Below are 18,915 nucleotides of genomic sequence, written 5' to 3'. Positions count from 1 at the left end.
TGCAGAGCTTTAGAAGGTGGCTGAGTGAGCAGCACCTGCGGCTCATTCTGGCAGCTGGGGATGTTCTGAGCTGGCGAGGACACGAGGTCGGATTGCAGACGGAAACACAGAGCCACCTCATCACACATTAAAATAGTTTATTTTGGTTGCGAATCTGTAATCGCCTTAAATCAAAATGACATCAGTGCCTGGTCACAAATACAAAAAAAAAAAAAAAAAAAAAGAAAAAAGAAAATAAAACAAACGAGACAAGTTTGCCAAATAAGTTAATTTCCCTCCCTCCCCAGTATCAAAAGTGCAAAATATGAACTTTGTTTTCAGTCCCACTTCTCAGGCTGTGTTCGCGTCCTGGTTCTGGCAGGCTCTCAGAGAGCAGAGGAGTGGAGTCGCTGCTCCTGCCACGCTCAGCCAAGGGAAGAGTTGTGCACGACCTTCAGACTCGGGGCCTGCTTCCCTTTGCTGTAAGGACGTTTTGCTTCGGTTTCTGAGTGGGGTCTTTGCTTGGGCGTCACCAAATAGTGCGGTAGGACTGAATTCCCTCAATCTTTGGGTTACAAACTACCATGTGCATAACAATAGCCAGTGCATTTTGCTGAGGACACGTTAGGATGCAGGTTAGAAAATTATTGGGGAGGGGGAGGTCACGGCTTGCACTTGCTGGGAGAGGGTGGCCAGGTCTCAGGTGTGAGCAGCAGCTGAGAGGCCTCTGACCACGCTCCTCTACCAGAAAGCAAGCACCCAGTGCTCCGTGACAGTTGCCACAACTACCTAAATGGATGAGTTTAGACCAGTTTGGCACGTGCTGCAGCCCCTGAAAGATTTTCTGCTAAAGAGCAACACGTGGGTGCTGTACATCTGCAGCCGAGTTAATATGAGCTGGCCGAAAGCAGCGAGGGGCAGAGTTACAGCAGCGGTCGCAGCTACAGAGGAGCTGTAGTCCTGGCTGGCTTGGGGGGGGCTGCTGCAAGTGCTCAGTCAACAAAACTCAGGCAGACGGGGCTGCTCAGCTGTGCTAAAACAAAAATAAAAGGGTTCCAGCATGCGTGCATCACAGAAATTGTATCCTGAAGGCCATAAGGCCATAGCTTTTTATTACTTGGGGCAGAGGTGATTCCCTTGCTGTAGTACAACTAGGCACTTTTTTTTTTTTTTTCCTAAATTAAGTGTCGAGTTCTTCAGGTTCCTGACTAGCTGAAGAGCTGGCAGATGGATTTGTTGATGCTCATTCCCTACCCAAATAGCGTGTTTGCGCGTGTATACCTGTTTATATTTGCTTTTACAAGCATTTAAAAGTTACGTGGAGCCTTCCCCTTGGTAGCTGTCCACTTGGCTACGACCTCATTCCAGCTACCTCCTTGCACAGCGAGTTGGGGAGAAGCACGAGCGCACTACAGCGATCGTTCCAGCCCAAATGACATCAGGCCTCCCAATGGCAGGCCGATGCAGCACTACGTGTGCACCTCGTAGCTTCCTTCCTTCCTTCCCCCTCCCTATTTCTAACATCTCATTCATGCGACAGCACAAGCTGCAGCCCAGAGGCCGCCGAGCTAAAATTAAGCAGCCTCACGTCAGGTTGGGCGGTAGCACAGGCAGCGCTGGGGTTACCCGCTCGGGTGCGGTGGTAACTAAGAAGGCAAGGGTGGAGTGAGCTTTTAGCCAACGCCACGTGCTTGACAAAGTGTTTTAGGATCAGGGGCAGAGCCTCACACAAAGGGCACCCCGCTCCCAGCCTCGTGGTTTGGCAGCCCTGTGACCTGATGCTCTGCAAGCTACTCCCACAGCAGGGTTTGGGTTCCTGCACTGTGCAGCCGGAGGAGACACCGCAAGGGTCTGCCCCAGAGCGGTGCGAAGGGAACACAAAGCCTGCAGGATTTCAGTCCTGGCTGTAGGAAGAAACCCTTTGGCTTTGCTTCATCACCTGAAGAGCTGAAAGCAACTGGGAGCCTGCTGCTGCCGTCCCCTGCCTTACAACTGGGCGGCCTCCTTCCCCCTCGATGCTGGAAGTGGCTGTCGGAGCAGTGCTCGAGCAAAGCATAAACCAAACTGTGCTTTGCAGCTGTTCTAGCTGTACACAGACCTATGTGTTCAAGAAGGAAAAACAAAACAAAAAGCAACAAGAAAAAAAAAAAAAGAAAAAACAACAAAACCAAGGCAGCCTGCATGTTGAGAAACACAAGTTTGTGGCAGGACCGAAACGGGCGAGATGCTGAAGCATCTTAAACCCACACCTGAAACGAAACGAGCCTCGCATGTCAGCGACGGTCTGGTGAGATAACAGCACTGCTGGGGCAACGTTTCAAGAACGCGGTCACCGATGGTTTAGGTTCCTCGATACAACGAAAAGTCGGTTTGTACTACGGATGTAAGGGTGTTGGAAAGGAGACCGAAGCGGCTCCCTAGCAGCTAGGTAGAGTTTCTTTTACACATCTACTGGCTCACAGCAGCGTATGCCTACAATCTGAGGACACAGGTAAAGTTATGGCTCTAAGATACATAAGTCTAAAACCGACAGAAGCAGAAAGGCATCTGGGAAACGATGTGACATTTAAATGGCTCAACACCTTTACAGTATTTACGGCTGTGCAAAACCCCTTCCCCTCCCTGGTTACGGTTTTAGCTGGTGAAGCTGCACGTGGAACTATTACACAAGGAGCAGGAAACATGCAGAGCGCCTACGAGCCCGCCCCGCAGGTGAGTCCCAGCTACAGGTTTGCTACGAGGGAGCTGCTCCCGGCCACCCTCCAGGCCACTTACCCCGGGAAAGCCGATCGGTACGAGTGGTGGGAAGCCTTTTGGAGGAGGGTCTGTAGGGTCTTGCCACTGTTACACCATGCACCATGGGCTAAGCACGTGGGGAAGGGGCAGGGGGAGAGAACCACGACCCGCGCCACGGAACTGGCCGCATTCAGTCCGGACTGAGTCGCCGCGGCTGGGAAGTTGGGGATTTTCTTTGACCGAGGTGAAACAAGAGATGGGGCGAGGGTGGCTCGGGAAGTAGATGTGGCAGGATGAGAAGGGGGAAACGGCCTTCTTGGCTCTGCGACAGCACGGCATCCAAACGTGAGAACGATTCGGTGGAGGGCGTTTCGGCGCGCTTCGCTGCGCTCCAGGGCTCTGCATACGGGGAGAGATTTTTTTCTGGTCGCCGTCCCTCAGAGAACTCATCTGAAAGGTAAGGTCCGTTCATCACGATTGTGTGTTTGTTCCGGAAAGAGCGGTCCCTCGTCATCTTCATAAAAAGTGTGTTAGAATCTCTTTAAAAGCCCTCAGTCTAGCGCGGGCCACGAGGGGATGTAGAACCTCTGTAAGGAGCCCTCGAGAAGGCGTTCCATCCAAAAGGACAATTTATGCAATTTGTTTTTAATGGATCTAGACCCTGGGCTGCAGGAGGATTTCCCTCTGGCTTCGGTGTGCAGCGGGGAATCGTAGTCCTCACACGACCCCACGGTTCCCCCCTCGTCTCCTGATCTGTGAGGCTTAAAGAGGCAGAAGTATTTCTTGTGGCCGTTCAGGGCCAGGACGTAGCCCGTGTAGTCGCGCTCCAGGAAATGCTTGTCGTACTGGTTGGGGATGGGAGCGGCGTCCTGCGCGAACTCCAGCAGGTACTCCAGCCACTCGCGGTGCTTGTCCAGGCTGAGGAAGGAGAAATGAAGAGAGCTGCTCCTGGGAGGAGAGAAGAGGAGAGAAGCAGGATGAACACGGCTTCCAAGTCAGGCTGCAGGTCTATGGGACGGGGGAGCTGTGTTTCCATAGCTCCTTTTTTTAACCCGCTTCAGTACGGGTGACAATTAGTAGTGTGCAGCACCCCATGAGGGTTGGAATGAGGGTATAGCAGAAGCAGGAGCAGTGCTAGACCCATCCGTCCACCTTCACTGAGTGAAGGATGAGGAAGGCTGTTCGGTTTTTGGCGGCTCATCACTACTAACGTGTGTGGAGGCTGCTTTGTCTGCTCTAAGCTTTCCCTCTTGGAGGAGCCCAAACCACTCCCAACTTTTCATCAGAGCAGCATAAGGGAAGGAGTTAAAACAGGACCAGAAACCTAAGAAAGGGCCCCAACCTACCCTGTGAATGTGTAGACCTCCAGGGCAAACTTCTGGAGGAGGGCAGTTTTCGTGGAGTTCGAGAGGATCAAGACCACATTCATGTGACCCGGCCTGAGGCGCACCAGGTTGCTGTTATAGTTGATGTCTGTGAGCTCGGTCACCTCCACAAAGCCTTTTTTGGGAACCCTGCTGCAACGAAACAATGACCGAGTGAAAGGGGAACGAAGGAACGGCAGCAAACAAGGTCAGGGAAACTAAATTTGTCCCCCTGCCTTATGACAATCATTCCCCAAGCCAGCTTAGTTGGAGCAGCTTGCACTTGCAAAAGCCAGAGCTGGATCTTCCTCAACAAGCACGTCAGACCTTTGCCTTTCCACAGAGGATCTTGTCTGGGGCAAACTCAAGAGGTTACGAGGGGCACAGAGAGGAAGAACGGCTTCTATGCATGATAGGGAGGAGCAGCTGGATGCAACGAGACCTGCTGTAAAGTCCCAGCTCATCCTGGATTCTCAACACAGCTGCTCGCTCTCCCATGGTAGTGGGAATTGCTTAATAACTAAATTTCTGAAGCCATGTCCCTGCTGCCCAGGGTCCTGCTAAATGCCACTCCCTTGTGCTTTTCTGTGCCCGCGCTGCCCCCTGCAATGACTGCTCTACATCCACACAGGTCTGGCTAACGCTCTCTGCGCTCCCTCTTTCCACGGTCACTCCCCAAACAGTAACTCAGCAGAAAACGTTCTGGAGAGAATAGAGAGGGAACCTGTTACTCTCTTTGCTGAAGTTTGTGTCGTTCTTCTCAGTCTTTGTGGTCGCCTCTTCCTTCTCAGAGGGAGGAGAGTCTCTCGTGTCACTGGAGTCACTGCAAAGGAATTATTTGGGGTTTGTTTAAAGGGCCGCTTTGGACAGAGACGCTGCTGGCTGGACTGTAAGATCTAGGACGTTTTGGCATGCACTCACCTGAAAGCCTGAACAATAACAGTGCCAAAGAGAATGAAGAGCGCAGAGAAGAGCAAGGACAGCAGGGGCATCATTTCTCGCCTGAGGGAAGATTTGCAAACAGCAATCAGCTCTGTGAGCTGCATGACTTCTGCTTGAATTTCAGTTGCTGCCTGCCTCAAACAACACCCTGCAGTTTCCCCAGAAACTTGGTTTATGTTCAGGGGTCTTAAATGTGATGCAGATTTGGAGCATACCCTGCTCCCCCCACAAAAGGAAGAGGAGGACAAAAACGGATCCATTTTAAAGGAAGGATAAGGGGAAATGGTGAAAAGCAGCAACAGATAGGGCTGGCCTATTTTCAGAGGTGTAATATCCGTGCTGTACCTCAAGGCCAGTGCTTGAGGCAGAAGCTATCGTCACTGTGGTGTCATCCCTCTTCACCTTAACCTCAAGAGAATACAGGCACCTGCCTATTTTGGTATGTTCTCAATTCCTGTTAATCTGAGCCTGGTTCTACTACGTGTCTGAACAAGAGAGCAGCAATCCTGCTCCCTGTCGAGACTCGTGAGCGCCAAATCCATACCAGTTACTGTGAAACAAACTGTCCCAGCAGTCCAAGACGTAATCCAGCGTGGAATAGAACCATCGGATAAGGAACATCTGTTTGAGAAAAAGGCAAAAAGAAAAAGGTGAGTGACAAAACTGTTATCCACAGCACTGATGTGACTCATACCCCTCTGAACCGAACCCCAGGCCCAAAGCTGCTTGGGAAGCTTTTCCTTCCCCGAGCAAGTAAACTTAAAATAATTGTGCCTTGTTATTTTAAGGTGTAGTTCCCACTAATAACTGTAACAGAACTGTCCGAGAAGGTTTCACAGGTGTGAAGCAGCTGGAAATGCCAAGCACTTACGGGAGCAAGCTCATCGCGCAAGTCTGCCAGGACAGTCTCTGAGGAGAGCAGGCCAGGGTCCGTCCTCAGCTGGTCCAGGAGGTCCAGGAGGATGAAGTTGTCCTCTTTGCTGCCTTGCCAGGCCTCCTCCAAGGTCTTGTACACAATCTTTCCTGCGCTGTTGCGCCTCTCCAGAATGACCACCTGTACAAGGCAATGACAAGACAGGTGTCAGACAGGAAGGTACTTCTGTTTGAGACAGATGTTACGCTGCAAATCCCTGCCAGAATTAGGAGTCAGCTCAAGGTACAGCACCCTGCGCAGAGGGATGCGAGTTAGAACAACAGGAGTAAAGAAGCAGCAGAAGAAAACAAAGGTAACGCTCACGGCCGATTTTCCACGGTACTTCTCGTCATCCATCAGCAAGGCGTCCGCAAATTCCGGCTGCCGCTCGTTATAGATGTGTGCAAACCTCAGCACGTCTTTCGTGTTGGCCACAGCAAAAGTCAAAAACGCCTCATAAGTCTCAGCAAACTTATCGCCTTCTCCAGTAAGCAAGACCACGCAGTGCCTGGGCAACACAAGGGAGAGAGCAGAGTAAGAGCTCTCTTTCTGCTAGCCAGAATGATCCTGATGGGACAGAAACCCCACCTGTTAGTTTGGGGCATGCTTTTGAAAGCCTGCCTTCTGTGTGATCAGCTCTCCAGCCTGCCACCCCATCTCTCCTTCCTTTTACCCGCCCTCTGTCCCAAGATGTGCCCAGTAAAGGCACAAAAACTGTCAGACTGCACGGACGCCCAGTCATTTCCTTCCTCCCTCTAGAGTTTTTAGGGGACAAAACGGGTTTCTGAGGATCCTTACTTCCGCTGACGGTGCGACTTCTTCACGGGACACAGCTCCTGAAACAGCCTCTGGTTGGTGAGTCTGGCTGCCATGAGGAACTTATTCTGGGAAAGGAAGTCGTCGATGAGTTGCTTCTTCATATCTCGTGCCTAGCGAAGACAAAGAGCAGAGGTGGTCACTAAGTGGTCTGAGGAGAGTAAAGCTGGTGGAAAATCACAGTCCTCACTGAAACCCTGCCCTGAGACATTTTAAGGCCCTGCGACGAAGACATTACCTGCAGCTCTCCTCGATAGCAGGGCAGCCACCCATAGCTGGCGCCTACCAAGCCACCTCCCTCCTAGGTCTTTGTTTGCTTTCTTTGCCAAAGGCAGAGGTTCCACGAAGAATTAATACTTCTTACTCTAAAATGTGCCACTGGCCAACTTCTCATTGCGTGCTTGGTGAGAAAAACTCTGCACCCATTTCACAGCCCTACCTGCACGACATCCGCGGGCTTGTCGATGTGCTCCTTGAAGACCATCATGGTCGGAGTGTAGACGTTGATGTTGTACTGGCTGGACAGCTCCTCGGTGCCTCTGAGCCCGACGTACACGTAACCAAAGGACAAGTAATCTCTGTACGCAAAGGCGGTCAGCTGGACGGGAAGAAAGCGCCGGCACACGTTTACATCAGAGAGCCAATAATGTTTTTTCCCCCAAGTGCTCATGTTAATGTGGCTTCAGGAGCACCTCCTGCTGTTTAGATGCCATCGGGTGTGTGCTGGAAGAGGTAACAGCCGCTCTGTTCCCTAGCTGAGCTGCAGTTTGTGTGCTCTTGGTTACTGCACAGACAGCCCTAATGGATCCACAGCTTTTTTTTTTTTTTACAAGCTGACATTTTGCACGGCAGCAGGGGTTTCTTAGGAAACGGCCTTTCCAATAACCCAAATTAGGGTGCTGCAAAAAGCTCTCCTTACTAGGCTAGCGTGCTTCTGTGGCTGGCAGCCCCAAAACCTGCCCACCCCTTTACATCTGCTCAAGCCACACATGTGTCGGGGCAGTGAAGCCACCTCCTCCTCCTGGCTGTGCTGTGTCTGACCACTGTGAATTAACTCGCCCTCTTAGAACTGCCAATACTGTGCAGAGGCAGCGGTCCAGCCCTGCTCACAACAACCCTGCGTTTTCTTTTTGGACAGCTGGGTTTATCAGCGAGTCAAAATCCAGCCCCAGAAATTGCGTTACCTTGTACAATAACGGCACAACCGGCATGTGATCGAACAGAAGGACGTGGGGCTTGTTTTCCTTCTTCCAGTTGGACAGAAAGCGGATGTAGTTTTTATCTGTGATCTTTAAACAGAGTCAGAACGTTAGTGTAACCTCATGACAGTTAGACACGTGCAGAGCTGTACAATTAGGTGCCTGAGCTGAGCCTGAAAAAGCTGCTCAGGTGTCTCAGACAGCAGGTTGTTGATTTGTTCTTCCAGCTGTCACAGCTGGGTGACAGCACCGCAGTATTCTTCAATGAGGAGGCAGCAGGCAGCTCGTGTGTAGGTTTATGAGGGCTGCACCATGTTACCCCAAGGGACGGAGGGCAGCTCCTGCCAGCTAACAACCCAAAATTGTCACAAATGTGCAGCTTCCACGTGGCTCTTGTGAGCCACGGGGTGTTACAGCTGCGAGAGCAGCAGACGCTGCACTGCCAGCCTGCATGGGCAGTAGGGCAAGGAGCCCTGCCACGGAGGGAAGAAGTGACACGGAGCCTGTCGTACACTCGCTTCTGAGCCCCCTCCAGGGTTTGTAGCTGTAGTTCCAGCCCTCAGCACACCTCGCTTCCCCAGCCTTGCTCGGATCCTCTCACAACTTGGGCTGAATTAAACGGATTTGACACCAAAACAGCTGAAGAGAGCTGACTACCCAGACACAAGAACCAACCAGCTGACACCTACCTTTTCCACCAGGTTCCCCGGCAGCAGGTTCTCCACGAACTGCCGCAGGTTCTCCCGAATGACGGCGTTGTGGAAGAAGGTTATCTTCCCGTTCATCAGCCCCAGTATTGATGGCGTGCTGTGAGCCCCTAGGTGATGGGCGAGGCGCCTCTCATACCCGGCGTGGACAACTCCGATGCCCACTCCTGCAATGGGAGAGCAAATCCACGTAAAAGATCTCGGAGCCAACCCCCCAGAACAGAAAGCTGAGTTTTAAGACCCCTCCTCTTCTCCAGGTCCCTCCTTGGGAGCTGTTTGGATCACAGCCCCTCCTCACTCTGTACTTCCCTATTGAAGTCCCTTGAAACTCATATATTTAAAATTAGTAGTGTTATCAAGGGAGAGAGGGAACGTGCTGGCCTCTTCTGTTCTGCCCGCTGACGTTGTGTGCCCTACAGGAACACCCGCTGGGGGACAAGCAAGCAGGGACCAGAAGGCCTTTGTGTCCTGCTGCCTGTCAAGCCTACGTTTTTGGGAACACGCGTGCAAGAAAAACAAGCTGGGGACGGAGAGAGCAAGTAGGAAGTCTCTTGCTGGCACCCAGGTATGTTTCTGATCTGGCTGCTAACCCCCAGGTTTCACTCGCAGCCCTTTCAGGTAACGGCTTCCCATCAGGTGCTGTATTCTGCGGGGATCTTTGCTTATCGAAGCCATCCAAGTTCAGGACAGAGCCCCGCAGCATTCACAGATCAGCCCTCGGCCACACAGTCATTTCTTAGTGTCACCCTCTGGCTAAATCACTCGCCGCACAGACAGGGGTAAAGGCACCTTGCCCTCAACATCCCTGGGGTGCCTGAGGGAATGACAGTGAAACCTCTGCGTACAGAGAGCCAAAACTGTGAGTCAGTAGGAGAGCCTGTTTTCTTCCCTCATTCCTAAGGCTTAGCCTCATCAATTACATTGCTATTAACGCCCCAGAAAGGTTTAGGATGGTGGATAAATCTCTGAGGCATTCTGTGGCCTAAATTTAGCCTTCCAAAGCTGAAGGCGATCGCTGCAGCTGTGGGCAGAAAACTTTTCCCCAGCTTCATTCCGCCGGGAAGCCTCACCCGACCCAAACGGCCTCGTCCTTACCCAGCGCCTCCAGTTCCTGAGCAACTTCCTTCCACACGGGCTCGATGTGGATGCAGCTGAAGCACCAGTCTGAGGTGATTTTAATGAGGTAAGGTTTCTTGAAGCTATCTGGCACGATGTCGTTGATGTAATGAGAAAAGTGGAGCAAATACTTCTCGTCGGAGGTGTCGCGTCTCTCCGAATTAAAGGGGAAGTGGAAAAAGGACTCATCGAAATAGAAGCCTTCGTGGAAGTGGTGGAACTGGCGATGCTGGTGCTGGGAGAAGCCCTGGCTTTCCCCGGCATCACCGTAGCGATCGAAGTTTGCCCTCTTTTCCTCGTTGGAGAGAATCTGGGGAGCAGATGACAGAAGAAAAGTTGTCTGGGTGGCGATGTGCCAACGCTCTCCTCAACCACTGAGGGCTCTTTCAGCGCAGCACAAAATGCTGACACGCTCCCTAAGCAGCAAGAAGTCCTACAGAGAACTTCCACGAGGAATAATTTGAGCTGTCCCAAGCAGGGCAGCAGTGACCATGGCTTACATCAGCCCCAGGCCGCTCCCGTGTCTGTGTGACACAGCCGGGGCTGTGCGGGTGCAGCACAAATGCTCTCCTCCTACCTCGGAGGCTTTTCAGGGAGCACAGGGCTGACCCCTTTGCAAACCTCTCCACCAGCAGCCTTCTTCTGTGTAAACGTCAAGAGAAAAAGCAAAGCAGCGTGCACCACAGGTCCCTCAGCTTATTAATTAAAGCTTTGATAGGGCTGAGCACTGAGAGCGCCTTACCTCGTAGGCCTTGCTGATCTGGATGAATTTGTCCTCTGCTCCCGGGTCCTTGTTTTTGTCGGGGTGCCTGGGGGCAGAACGAGGGGCAGGGGCTGTATTCCTGTGGGAAGGGGCCGGCAGCTCCGGGGGGGGGATGCCCAGAGTCCCGCAGCACCTGCCCGAGCCAGGTTTCCACACCGGGGCTGGGCTTTGACACCGGGGTCGGTTTCCTCATCCCAACCCCACACCCGGGGGTGTCCCCAATTCACCGGGTGTTCCCTGCCACACCGGAGAGGGCCTCGGGCCGAACAGAGGGGCTGTTTGGATGGATACCAGGGCCCTGACTGGGTACTGAGGCTGTCTGACCGGGTACGGGAGCCCTATGGCCGGGTACCGGGGCCCTATGACAGGGTACTGGGGCCCCGTGGCTGGCTACCGGGGCCGTTTAGATGGGTACCAAGGCCCAACGGCCGGGTACAGGGACCCTATAACTGGGTACCGGGGCCACTTGGATTCGCACTGGGACCCTATAACCGGGTACCGGGGCCCAATATCCGAGTCCCGGGGCCATTTAGATTCGCACCGGAGCCCTATAACAGGATCCCAAGACCCTATAACGGAGCACCGTGACCCTATAACCGACCCCAGGACCCCATACCCGTGCCCCCCCCACACCCCCCCACATACCACTCCCGCGCCAGCCTCTTGTACGCCTTCTTAATATCAGCCTGGCTGGAGCCTCTCCCCACTCCCAGCACCCGGTAAGGGTCAAACTCGGCCTCTCCGGGCGCCGCCAGCAGCAGCAGCAGGAGGAGGGCGGCGGCGGCGCAGGCCGGGCCCGTGCGGCCCAGCTCCATGGCGGGCCCCGGCCCCCGGCCTAGGCCCCGGCCCCGGCCCCGCGCCGCTTCCGGCGCGCCCGCCCCGCCGTTGCCATGGTAACGGGGCCGCGGGGCATGCCGGGAAGGTGGCGGTGTTACGGGGGGGGGCGGGGGAGCGGGGGTGGTGACGGGGCCGCCATGGAGGAGCGGCGGCGGCGGGCGCTGAGGAGGAGCCGGGTGCTGCTGGTGGAGCGCCTGAGGCCGGAGCCGCTCTGGGAGCCGCTGAGGGAGCGCGGGGTGTTCACTGAGGCCATGCTGGAGGAGCTGCGGGTGAGGGGGTGGAGGTGGTGGTGGTGGGGGGGTGCGGGCTGAGGGGAGCCCCCCCTCCCCACGAGGCCTGCTGGTACCGTGAGGTGGTTGGGGTGCCTCAGGGAGGCTGTCAGCCGTGGGAAGGGTCCTGGGGTGCTAAGGCTGGGGGGTATGGGGCGCTAAGGCCGCTTACTGGGACCCTACAGCCGTGTATGGTGCTCTACGGCTGGGTACGCGGTGCTAAGGCCACCTGCTGGGACCCTACAGCCAGGTATGGGTCCCTACGGCTGCCTACCGGGACTTTACAACCACCTACTGGGACCCTGCAGCAGGGTATGGGTCCCTATAGCTGCCTTCTGGGTCCCTACAGCTATGTACAGGGCCCTACGGCCGCCTACCAGAACCCTACGGCCGCCTACCAGAACCCTACAGCCAGGTATGGGTCCCTATGGCCACCTACCAGGACCTTACAACCACCCAGGGGGACTCTACGGCTGGGTATGGGACCCTACAGCTGGCTATGGGGCCCCACAGCTGTGTATGGGGCCCTATGGCCACCTACTGGGACCCTACGACTGGGTACGGGTCTCTATGGCCGCCTATTGGGACCCTATGGCCAAGTATGGGTCCCTATGGCCACCTACTGGGACCCTACAGCTGGCTACAGGGCCCCACAGCTGTGTATGGGACCCTACAGCTGGCTACAGGGGTCCTGTGATCGGGGGCATCCCCTTGTCCTGCTCCCCCCCCAGCCCTAGGGCCCATTCCCTGGCTGTTTCCAAGTCACCTGAATGGGGACTGCAGGGGGGGATGGCTGGTGGGGTGCCTCTGAGCCTCATCCTGTTTTTTTCTCCCCCCACAGAGTCTCCGCACGCGCAGGGAGCAGGTCCGGCAGCTGGTCATCGACCTGGAGAGCCGCGGGCAGCAGGCCTTCCCCGTGTTCCTCTCGATCCTGCGGGACACGGGGCAGGGAGAGCTGGCGGATGCGCTGAGCGAGGCGTGCGGGAGCCTGCCCTCACAGCCCATCAACCTGAGGCCTGTGCAGCTGGAGCCGAGTGGAGAAAAGCGTGGTAAAAGTAAGTACTGAGGTGGTTCTGTGCCTGGTGAGGTGCGGGACAGGGGGTGGCAGCCAGAGCTCCTCGTGCCCTGGAAGTGCAGTGGGCTGGCGAGCAGGCTGTGAGGTCCTGGTTTTGTTATCCTGGAGCATGGAGCATAGAGGGGACCCTGCAGAGCTTCTGGGAGCACGTCATCCTTCCCAGCAGGGGGGATTGTGAAGCTCCAGCTGCCCTCTGGCAGCATCACAAGCCACCTTCCCCTTCTTTTTGCTCGGACTCTCCATTCTACTCCTGTTGAAAATGGATTTTGTTTCATTCTTGCTATTTCTGTCTCGTGCTCTGCTGAACCTGTGTGCAGCCCCACAGCTTGTGTGTATCTGTGTGCAGACCCAGCTGGTCTTTGAGCCCAAAAAGGGAAAACTGGAAGCGATGTCATATCACTCCCTTGCAGCAGTGTTGCTGCAAACTCTGGCCCTTTTGGGCAACTGAGGCTGTTTGCTTCTAGCGTGAAATTGGTGGTGGGGGAGGAAAGAGGTGACTGTCCCGTGCTGTTACAGGTGAGAGCACTGTGGAACGTTTGTCCATCCCAGTACAAGACAAGAACGAACAATTCCGAGCCCCTCCTGCACCAGCCAAGGGTAAGCAACGTCCCAGTAGCCCTTAGGAAGGTCTCAGCACCCCGTCATTGTTCCTCCTGGCACACAGTCAGGAGGCTCGTTACTGCTCCCTTTATGGGAATTCCCAACCATCTCGGAGGAGTGCCAGCCTGGAGGCAGCTCCTCCCAGATAACAGCGCCCTGTTTTGCTCAGGGCGTTCTCAGGCAGAGCCAGGCTTTCTCCAGGCTGGCCCCCGTGCCCCTTTTGGGAAGGGGGAATTCACTCGTGTCACCCCCACCTTACAGCTGACAGGGCAGGGTTGATGGTGAAGAAGGGATACAACAACTCCTCGTTAAGTGCTAACTTCTATGTTGTGTGTTGTAGGCTCAGCTGTCGACAAGAGCGACCAGAACCTGGTTAGTACTCTAGATCCTTTTTTGCCTTCTTTCTATTCCAGTTTGTCTGTTGTTTTATCTGAGTTCTTTACTGCCATTCGTCCTGGGGGTTCTGCGTGCATGGAGTGTAGGAGCCCGTGCTCTAAGAAGTGAAAGGACAGAGCAGGGTTGAAGATAATAATATTTATCCTCAGAAGACAGAGTCAAACATCTAAAAGTGAGGCTTGTTGAGGCTTAAACTTGTATTTGGACTGAAGGAGTCCCACAGCACAAAGCTCCACAGCTGCTGCACCTATGACAGCCACTTCTCACACTCCACAACCCAAGGAATTGCTGCAGGCTGTAACCAGGCCGGGTGGCTCAGGGAGGGTCAATGATTAGCCAGCTCCTCCTTAGGATTACCGTAGCTGTACCACAAATAACCCAACATGGAGCTAAACGTGGTGCTTAAACAGTTTCCAGCAAGACAGCTAATAATTTCCTCAGGCACCCAGGCGTGTATTGTCTGTGAGGTAGTGTTGTGACTTGGTAATCACGGTGTTGAAAAATAGAAGCAGGGAAAATAGTAACAACCACGTGCAGCAGCTTCAGCGCACCAGGAGGCTCGCAGCGAAGCAAGCAGTCAGGATTTGGGAAGGTGTTTTTTGGGAGCCACCTTCTGAGCACGCAGCTCGCTCGCACCTGATGTGGGGTGGATGGTTTGGCCGCGTGAAGCTCGTGGCTGTGTCAGCGGAAGGGTTTGGGTAGCTCTCCCAAATTGCTGCTCTGCTGTAGTCGATACATGGTCTGAGTCTCTAGGAGGTTGATCTGCCTGGTGTCTTGGCTCATCGCGTGTGCTCTCTGGGTGAGTGAGCCTAAAAAACTTACCCACAGAATCACCTTGGTTGGAAGATGCCTCCAAGATCACCCAGCCCAACCTCTGACCTAACACTAACCAGTCCTCCACTAAACCATATCACCAAGCTCTACATCTAAACGTTTTTTAAAGACCTCCAGGGATGGTGACTTCCCTGGGCAGCCCATCCCAATGCCCAACAATGCTTTTGGTAAAGAAGTTCTTCCTAATATCCAACCTAAACCTCCCCTGGCACAACTTTAGCCTGTTCCCCCTCATCCTAAAGTAGCAGAGCTGTGAAAAAGCTGTGGGATGAGCTACTTTAAGACCTCCCATTCTTGTGTCCCACCTGGCTAGCTGCAAACACTCTGAGTATAAGAGGGTGTTTAAATGTGACTCTTCTAAAAATTCCCTTCTGGGTTTGTGTGTGCCAGGTGTACCAGCTGAAGGCAGACCCTTGCGGACACTGCCTGATCATCAACAACATCACCTTCAGCCCAGACTCCGGTCTGTCGACTCGAACTGGATCCGATGTGGACTGCGAGAGGCTGGAGAAGCGCTTCAAGTCCTTGTGCTTCCGCGTCCAGACCTTGAGGAATCTCAAAGCTCAGGTGAGGGTGGCAGAAAGGACCCAATCCAATCCACCCCTCTGGCTGGGTTTTGGTTCCAGGATGTGATTTATAGGGAAACTGTGAGGCTCTGTTTCCATCATAGCTCTGACAGCCTCTGTTTTGGGTGTAGCCAGGGGTTTGATTTGCTTATCTGTGTGTGCCTCAATTGCTGCTCAGAGTTGTGAAGGGCAGGCAGGCAGCCAGAGCAGCTGTCAAAAGTAAGGCGAGGTGATTTGCTTGCCAGCCCACCTCCTAATCAGGAGCGGTGCATCTCAGCAGGTGAGTTGTGTAGAACAATATTTCATGTACGTTGCTGCACTGTGAAGGATGCAGCGAGGAAAGAAATCTCTTTAGATAAAACAAGCGATGTGAAGTGACAGAACTGCAGAAATACTCTGCTTTGGGGCACGTGTGTGGGGTCAGTGTTATCCCACTTCTGGACAGAAAGCAGCAGAGAGATCAACTGGATCCTTCTGAGCAGCACAGCTGGGACAGGCCAATAGGGCAGAGCCCAGGTAGTAATCTGTGGCCAGCGTGTGGTTTGAAAACCCTTACTGTGATGTTTTTGTTGTAGGAAATCAATGCAAAACTGCGCAGTCTGGCGCAGCAGGACCACAGCGCCCTGGACTGCTGCCTGGTGGTCATCCTGTCCCACGGCTGTCAGGTAGGTTTGCCTCTCTTCTGAAGCATCAGGGAGTTAACGCTTTCATATCTGGGGGAGAGAAAACCTCAAAAAAAAAAACATGCAAAAACTGCAGCCCGAGCCAGCGGTGCTGTTCCAAAGGTCAGGCAGCCTTTGGACAAGTGCTCTCAGCTTCTGAAGGCAGCTCCTGCAATTCAGAACCAGATGGTGGGCATAGAGCAGAGGGAGGTGGTGCTGACCTTTGTGCCGTAGTTCCTGAGCCCTTCCTGGTTCTCCAGCTCTACTAAAGGCCCAAATATCCCAAGTTGTAGGCCTCGAAGTGAGAGGAGAGCAGCTGTTTGCAAAAATGTTGTACGTTGTGTGCCCTTTGTCCCAGGGGGTAAAGAAGCTCATTGCCAGAGGAGGTGGGATAGGAGCTGGATAATCAGGGAGGTCAAATTTCTGGGGTTTAGGATATTTTAAATGCTTTCTGTGCATCCCTTTGCTGATACAGCGTGTGTAATTGCACAAATACAAGGAAGTGAGATTTATTCTGGTAACTTTATGCTGGAAAGAGACAGAAAAGAGAGCACTCGTGCAGAAACAGGTTTCCTCTGAGCTCACCATTCTTTCTGTGTTAGTAGCTCTTGGATTTTCCTCTTTCAGACAAGCCATAATCAGTTTCCTGGAGGGATTTATGGAACGGACGGAATAAGTATTCCAATCGAAAAGATTGTGAAACATTTCGATGGGTCCAATTGCCCAAGTTTGAGAGGAAAACCCAAACTCTTCTTCATCCAGGCCTGTGGTGGAGGTGAATCTTTGTTTTAGCTCCAGACGTGTAAGCAGGCTGTTCAAACGCAGTTAGGCTTTGGCTTCTCCTTCCTGTTCTGTCCATTGCCTTTTCCTCCAGCCCTTTTTTGGTGTTCCCAGCTGTGTATTCTTACTTCTAATGTGGGTCGAGTCAAAGGACTCGGACGTGAGCATCTCACAGGAGGACAGAACTGGCCTGCATGCGCTGGAGTAGTTCTTTCACACAACTGGGAATGCAGCACGGGAGGAGGGTGTGCTGCCTGCCCCAGGTATTTAGCCATGAGGTTAGCAGGGAAGCATGGCCCGAGGGCGTCTCTGTGAATTTCCTGATGGCACCGACTCCGGCAGCAAGCCAAAGAGCAGAAAAGCTCTGTTTTGTTGGAGGATTTCCTTAGGAAAATAGCATTTCTGTAACAGCATTTCTGTGGTTTTTTTCCCATCACTTGATAATGGGGGATGTACGATTGCTGAATGTGTCAGGAGAGCAGCGGGGTTTCTTGTTCTGCTTTTTGCAGACCAGAAAGATCAAGGATTTGAAGTGGATTGCGATTCACCCGAAGATGAAACTTGCAGAAGTTCCGTAGAGTCGGACGCGACTCCTTTCCAGGCTCCCTCGGGTAATTTGGACGAGCCGGATGCCGTGGCCAGTCTGCCCACACCCGGTGACATCCTGGTGTCCTATTCAACCTTTCCAGGTGAGATAACTCATGCAAATCATTCGCCTGGTACAGAGTAATTGGTGCCAAGGGTGCTAGACTCATACCCGAGCCGTCCTCCTAGTTCTGCAGCTGGATTTTGGAGATCTGGGGGAGGCAGCTGCTGCCGAACTGCCATGTCATGATGTGGTTGGTATCCGTCATTGTACAGAGACAGCCCTGTTCTGCATGCTTGTTTGGCACTAGCTGGCCCTTTCTTAGCAACAGTAGAGCCTCTTGTAGTATCAAGATGAGCAGATCTTTCACAATATTAGGCAGAAGCAATGGGTGTGAAGAGATTTTGGATTGGTTTGCTGAGTTGGTGGAAGAGACTGAGCTTCATGGCCGAAGTTAGGGGCAGCTGTCTGATGGAGATGGCACTCGGAGGTGTGAAGCAAGACAAGAACAGCTGTAGGAGTAATTTTCTCCTCCTCTCTCTGAAGGTTTTGTCTCCTGGAGGGATAAGTCGAGTGGATCGTGGTATGTGGAAACGCTGGACAGCATGCTGGGACAGCATGCCCATTCTGAAGACCTGCTAACCGTGTTGGTGCGGGTAAATGTCTTGGTTTTTTGTTTTGTTTTAATTACTTTATCACTTTTTCTCCTTCTGTTTGTAGTCTTGAAAGAGATGAAGGCAATAACCAGAGCTGCGATCAGTCAGAGCAGGCAGGCCTACATTTGTAAAAGGAATGATGTTACTGAACGTAGTCTTGAAAACACAGCTTTTAATTTGTCAGGAAAATCCACCCCCCAAAAAAAAATTGCCTTAAAAAAAATGTCAGTTTGCCTTAAAATTGCCTTAAAAAATTGTCAGTCCCATGCTCAGCACCTGAAGCTGTCCTTCTGTTCCCAGGTGGCAAACGCCGTATCTGCCAAGGGGAAGTTCAAGCAGATCCCGGGCTGCTTCAACTTCCTCCGTAAGAAATTCTTCTTCATGTGCAAGTGACGAGTGGGCACTGAGCTCCCTGCCCATGTGAAAATCACTTCTCCGTGGCTGGACAAAAGCTGTGCCTGCTGTGGCTCGGACCGAGTGCTCCTGAAGGCCTTTGTCTGTCTGTGGAGATGCTCGTCTTGAGAAATCTGATCTGTGAGCAGCCATCACTGTGAAATAGCAATAAAATGAGGACGGGCCCTGTGCTAGTGATGAGGAAGGGGCATCTGAAGGAATCGCCTTTGCCAGGACCATCAGCCCCATCATCTGTTCACGGGGCCGGGGCCTCTACCTGGCCGTGACGTGGCTGCGCTCTGCCTCTTGGTGCTGGTCTCTGATGATCGTGTTTGTGTCCTCTGCTGCCTGGCTAGCTGATTGAGGGAATCAATGGAATCGACCGATGGAATAAATGGAAAGGAATGATTTCTACAACAACAATTTTTCTTTCTCAATAAAACAAAAGGCAAAAAATCTTTTCCATTGTGTTGTCATCCGTTCCCTCTCATGTGTGCCCTTTCAGCATGTGCCAGAGGCTAAATGTGTAGCCTAAGTGTGTAGAAATGCCTAAAGTCTGCAGAGCAAGAAACCTTGCTCGAAAAGTTGAGTCTTCTGCTGTTAATGCAGCAGAGAAGGGGGAGCATGTCCTTCAGAGGAAACTTGTGAATGCTGAATGTGCATTACTGCAGAAAACTGGTGAGGATTCCTTTGAATATCAGTTCTGGTAGCATCAAAACCCTTACA

The 18,915-nt window shown here is 53.1% G+C and overlaps 2 protein-coding genes across 4 annotated transcripts; one reads left to right on the top strand and one right to left on the bottom strand.

Annotated features, from left to right (window-relative positions):
- Positions 1–120: 120 nt before the first annotated feature.
- DNAJC16 (DnaJ heat shock protein family (Hsp40) member C16) lies at positions 121–11,350 on the bottom strand. 2 transcript variants are annotated; one of them, XM_027443235.3, is made up of 14 exons: positions 11,181–11,350; positions 10,515–10,581; positions 9,752–10,082; positions 8,639–8,823; positions 7,935–8,039; positions 7,190–7,348; positions 6,733–6,863; positions 6,259–6,442; positions 5,893–6,075; positions 5,566–5,642; positions 5,001–5,081; positions 4,804–4,902; positions 4,062–4,232; positions 121–3,663 (listed from the first exon to the last, which is right to left on the bottom strand). In XM_027443235.3, the coding sequence occupies exons 1-14, from the start codon at positions 11,348–11,350 to the stop codon at positions 3,267–3,269; spliced, it is 2,340 nt and encodes a 779-aa protein (XP_027299036.3). In that variant the 3' UTR covers positions 121–3,266. The 2 variants fall into 2 exon arrangements, with proteins under 2 accessions (XP_027299036.3, XP_027299037.3); XM_027443236.3 differs by having other exon boundaries at positions 4,062–4,229.
- On the top strand, positions 11,291–18,650 carry CASP9 (caspase 9). 2 transcript variants are annotated; one of them, XM_072027066.1, is made up of 10 exons: positions 11,291–11,428; positions 12,483–12,696; positions 13,233–13,313; positions 13,657–13,688; positions 14,937–15,113; positions 15,688–15,777; positions 16,402–16,549; positions 17,064–17,243; positions 17,687–17,796; positions 18,097–18,650. In XM_072027066.1, exons 1-10 carry the CDS (start codon positions 11,426–11,428, stop codon positions 18,187–18,189), a joined length of 1,128 nt encoding a protein of 375 aa, XP_071883167.1. In that variant the 5' UTR covers positions 11,291–11,425; the 3' UTR covers positions 18,190–18,650. The 2 variants fall into 2 exon arrangements, with proteins under 2 accessions (XP_071883167.1, XP_038022448.1); XM_038166520.2 differs by lacking the exon at positions 11,291–11,428 and adding an exon at positions 11,469–11,641.
- Positions 18,651–18,915: the final 265 nt, after the last annotated feature.

Source organism: Anas platyrhynchos, chromosome 22 (genome assembly GCF_047663525.1).
Source record: "Anas platyrhynchos isolate ZD024472 breed Pekin duck chromosome 22, IASCAAS_PekinDuck_T2T, whole genome shotgun sequence".
NCBI lineage: Eukaryota > Metazoa > Chordata > Aves > Anseriformes > Anatidae > Anas > Anas platyrhynchos.
This window is presented reverse-complemented; position numbering and strand designations above follow the sequence as displayed.

Excerpts from the sequence above, each read along its gene's own strand:
- CASP9 (XM_038166520.2), top strand. The coding sequence starts at position 11,510 with ATGGAGGAGCGGCGGCGGCGGGCGCTGAGGAGGAGCCGGGTGCTGCTG. Across the intron at positions 11,642-12,482 it reads CCATGCTGGAGGAGCTGCGG|AGTCTCCGCACGCGCAGGGA; the intron begins GTGAGGGGGTGG and ends CTCCCCCCACAG. Across the intron at positions 17,797-18,096 it reads TGCTAACCGTGTTGGTGCGG|GTGGCAAACGCCGTATCTGC; the intron begins GTAAATGTCTTG and ends TTCTGTTCCCAG.
- DNAJC16 (XM_027443235.3), bottom strand. The coding sequence starts at position 11,350 with ATGGAGCTGGGCCGCACGGGCCCGGCCTGCGCCGCCGCCGCCCTCCTC. Across the intron at positions 4,903-5,000 it reads GTTATTGTTCAGGCTTTCAG|TGACTCCAGTGACACGAGAG; the intron begins GTGAGTGCATGC and ends ATTCCTTTGCAG. Across the intron at positions 4,233-4,803 it reads TTCAGCAAAGAGAGTAACAG|CAGGGTTCCCAAAAAAGGCT; the intron begins GTTCCCTCTCTA and ends GTTTCGTTGCAG.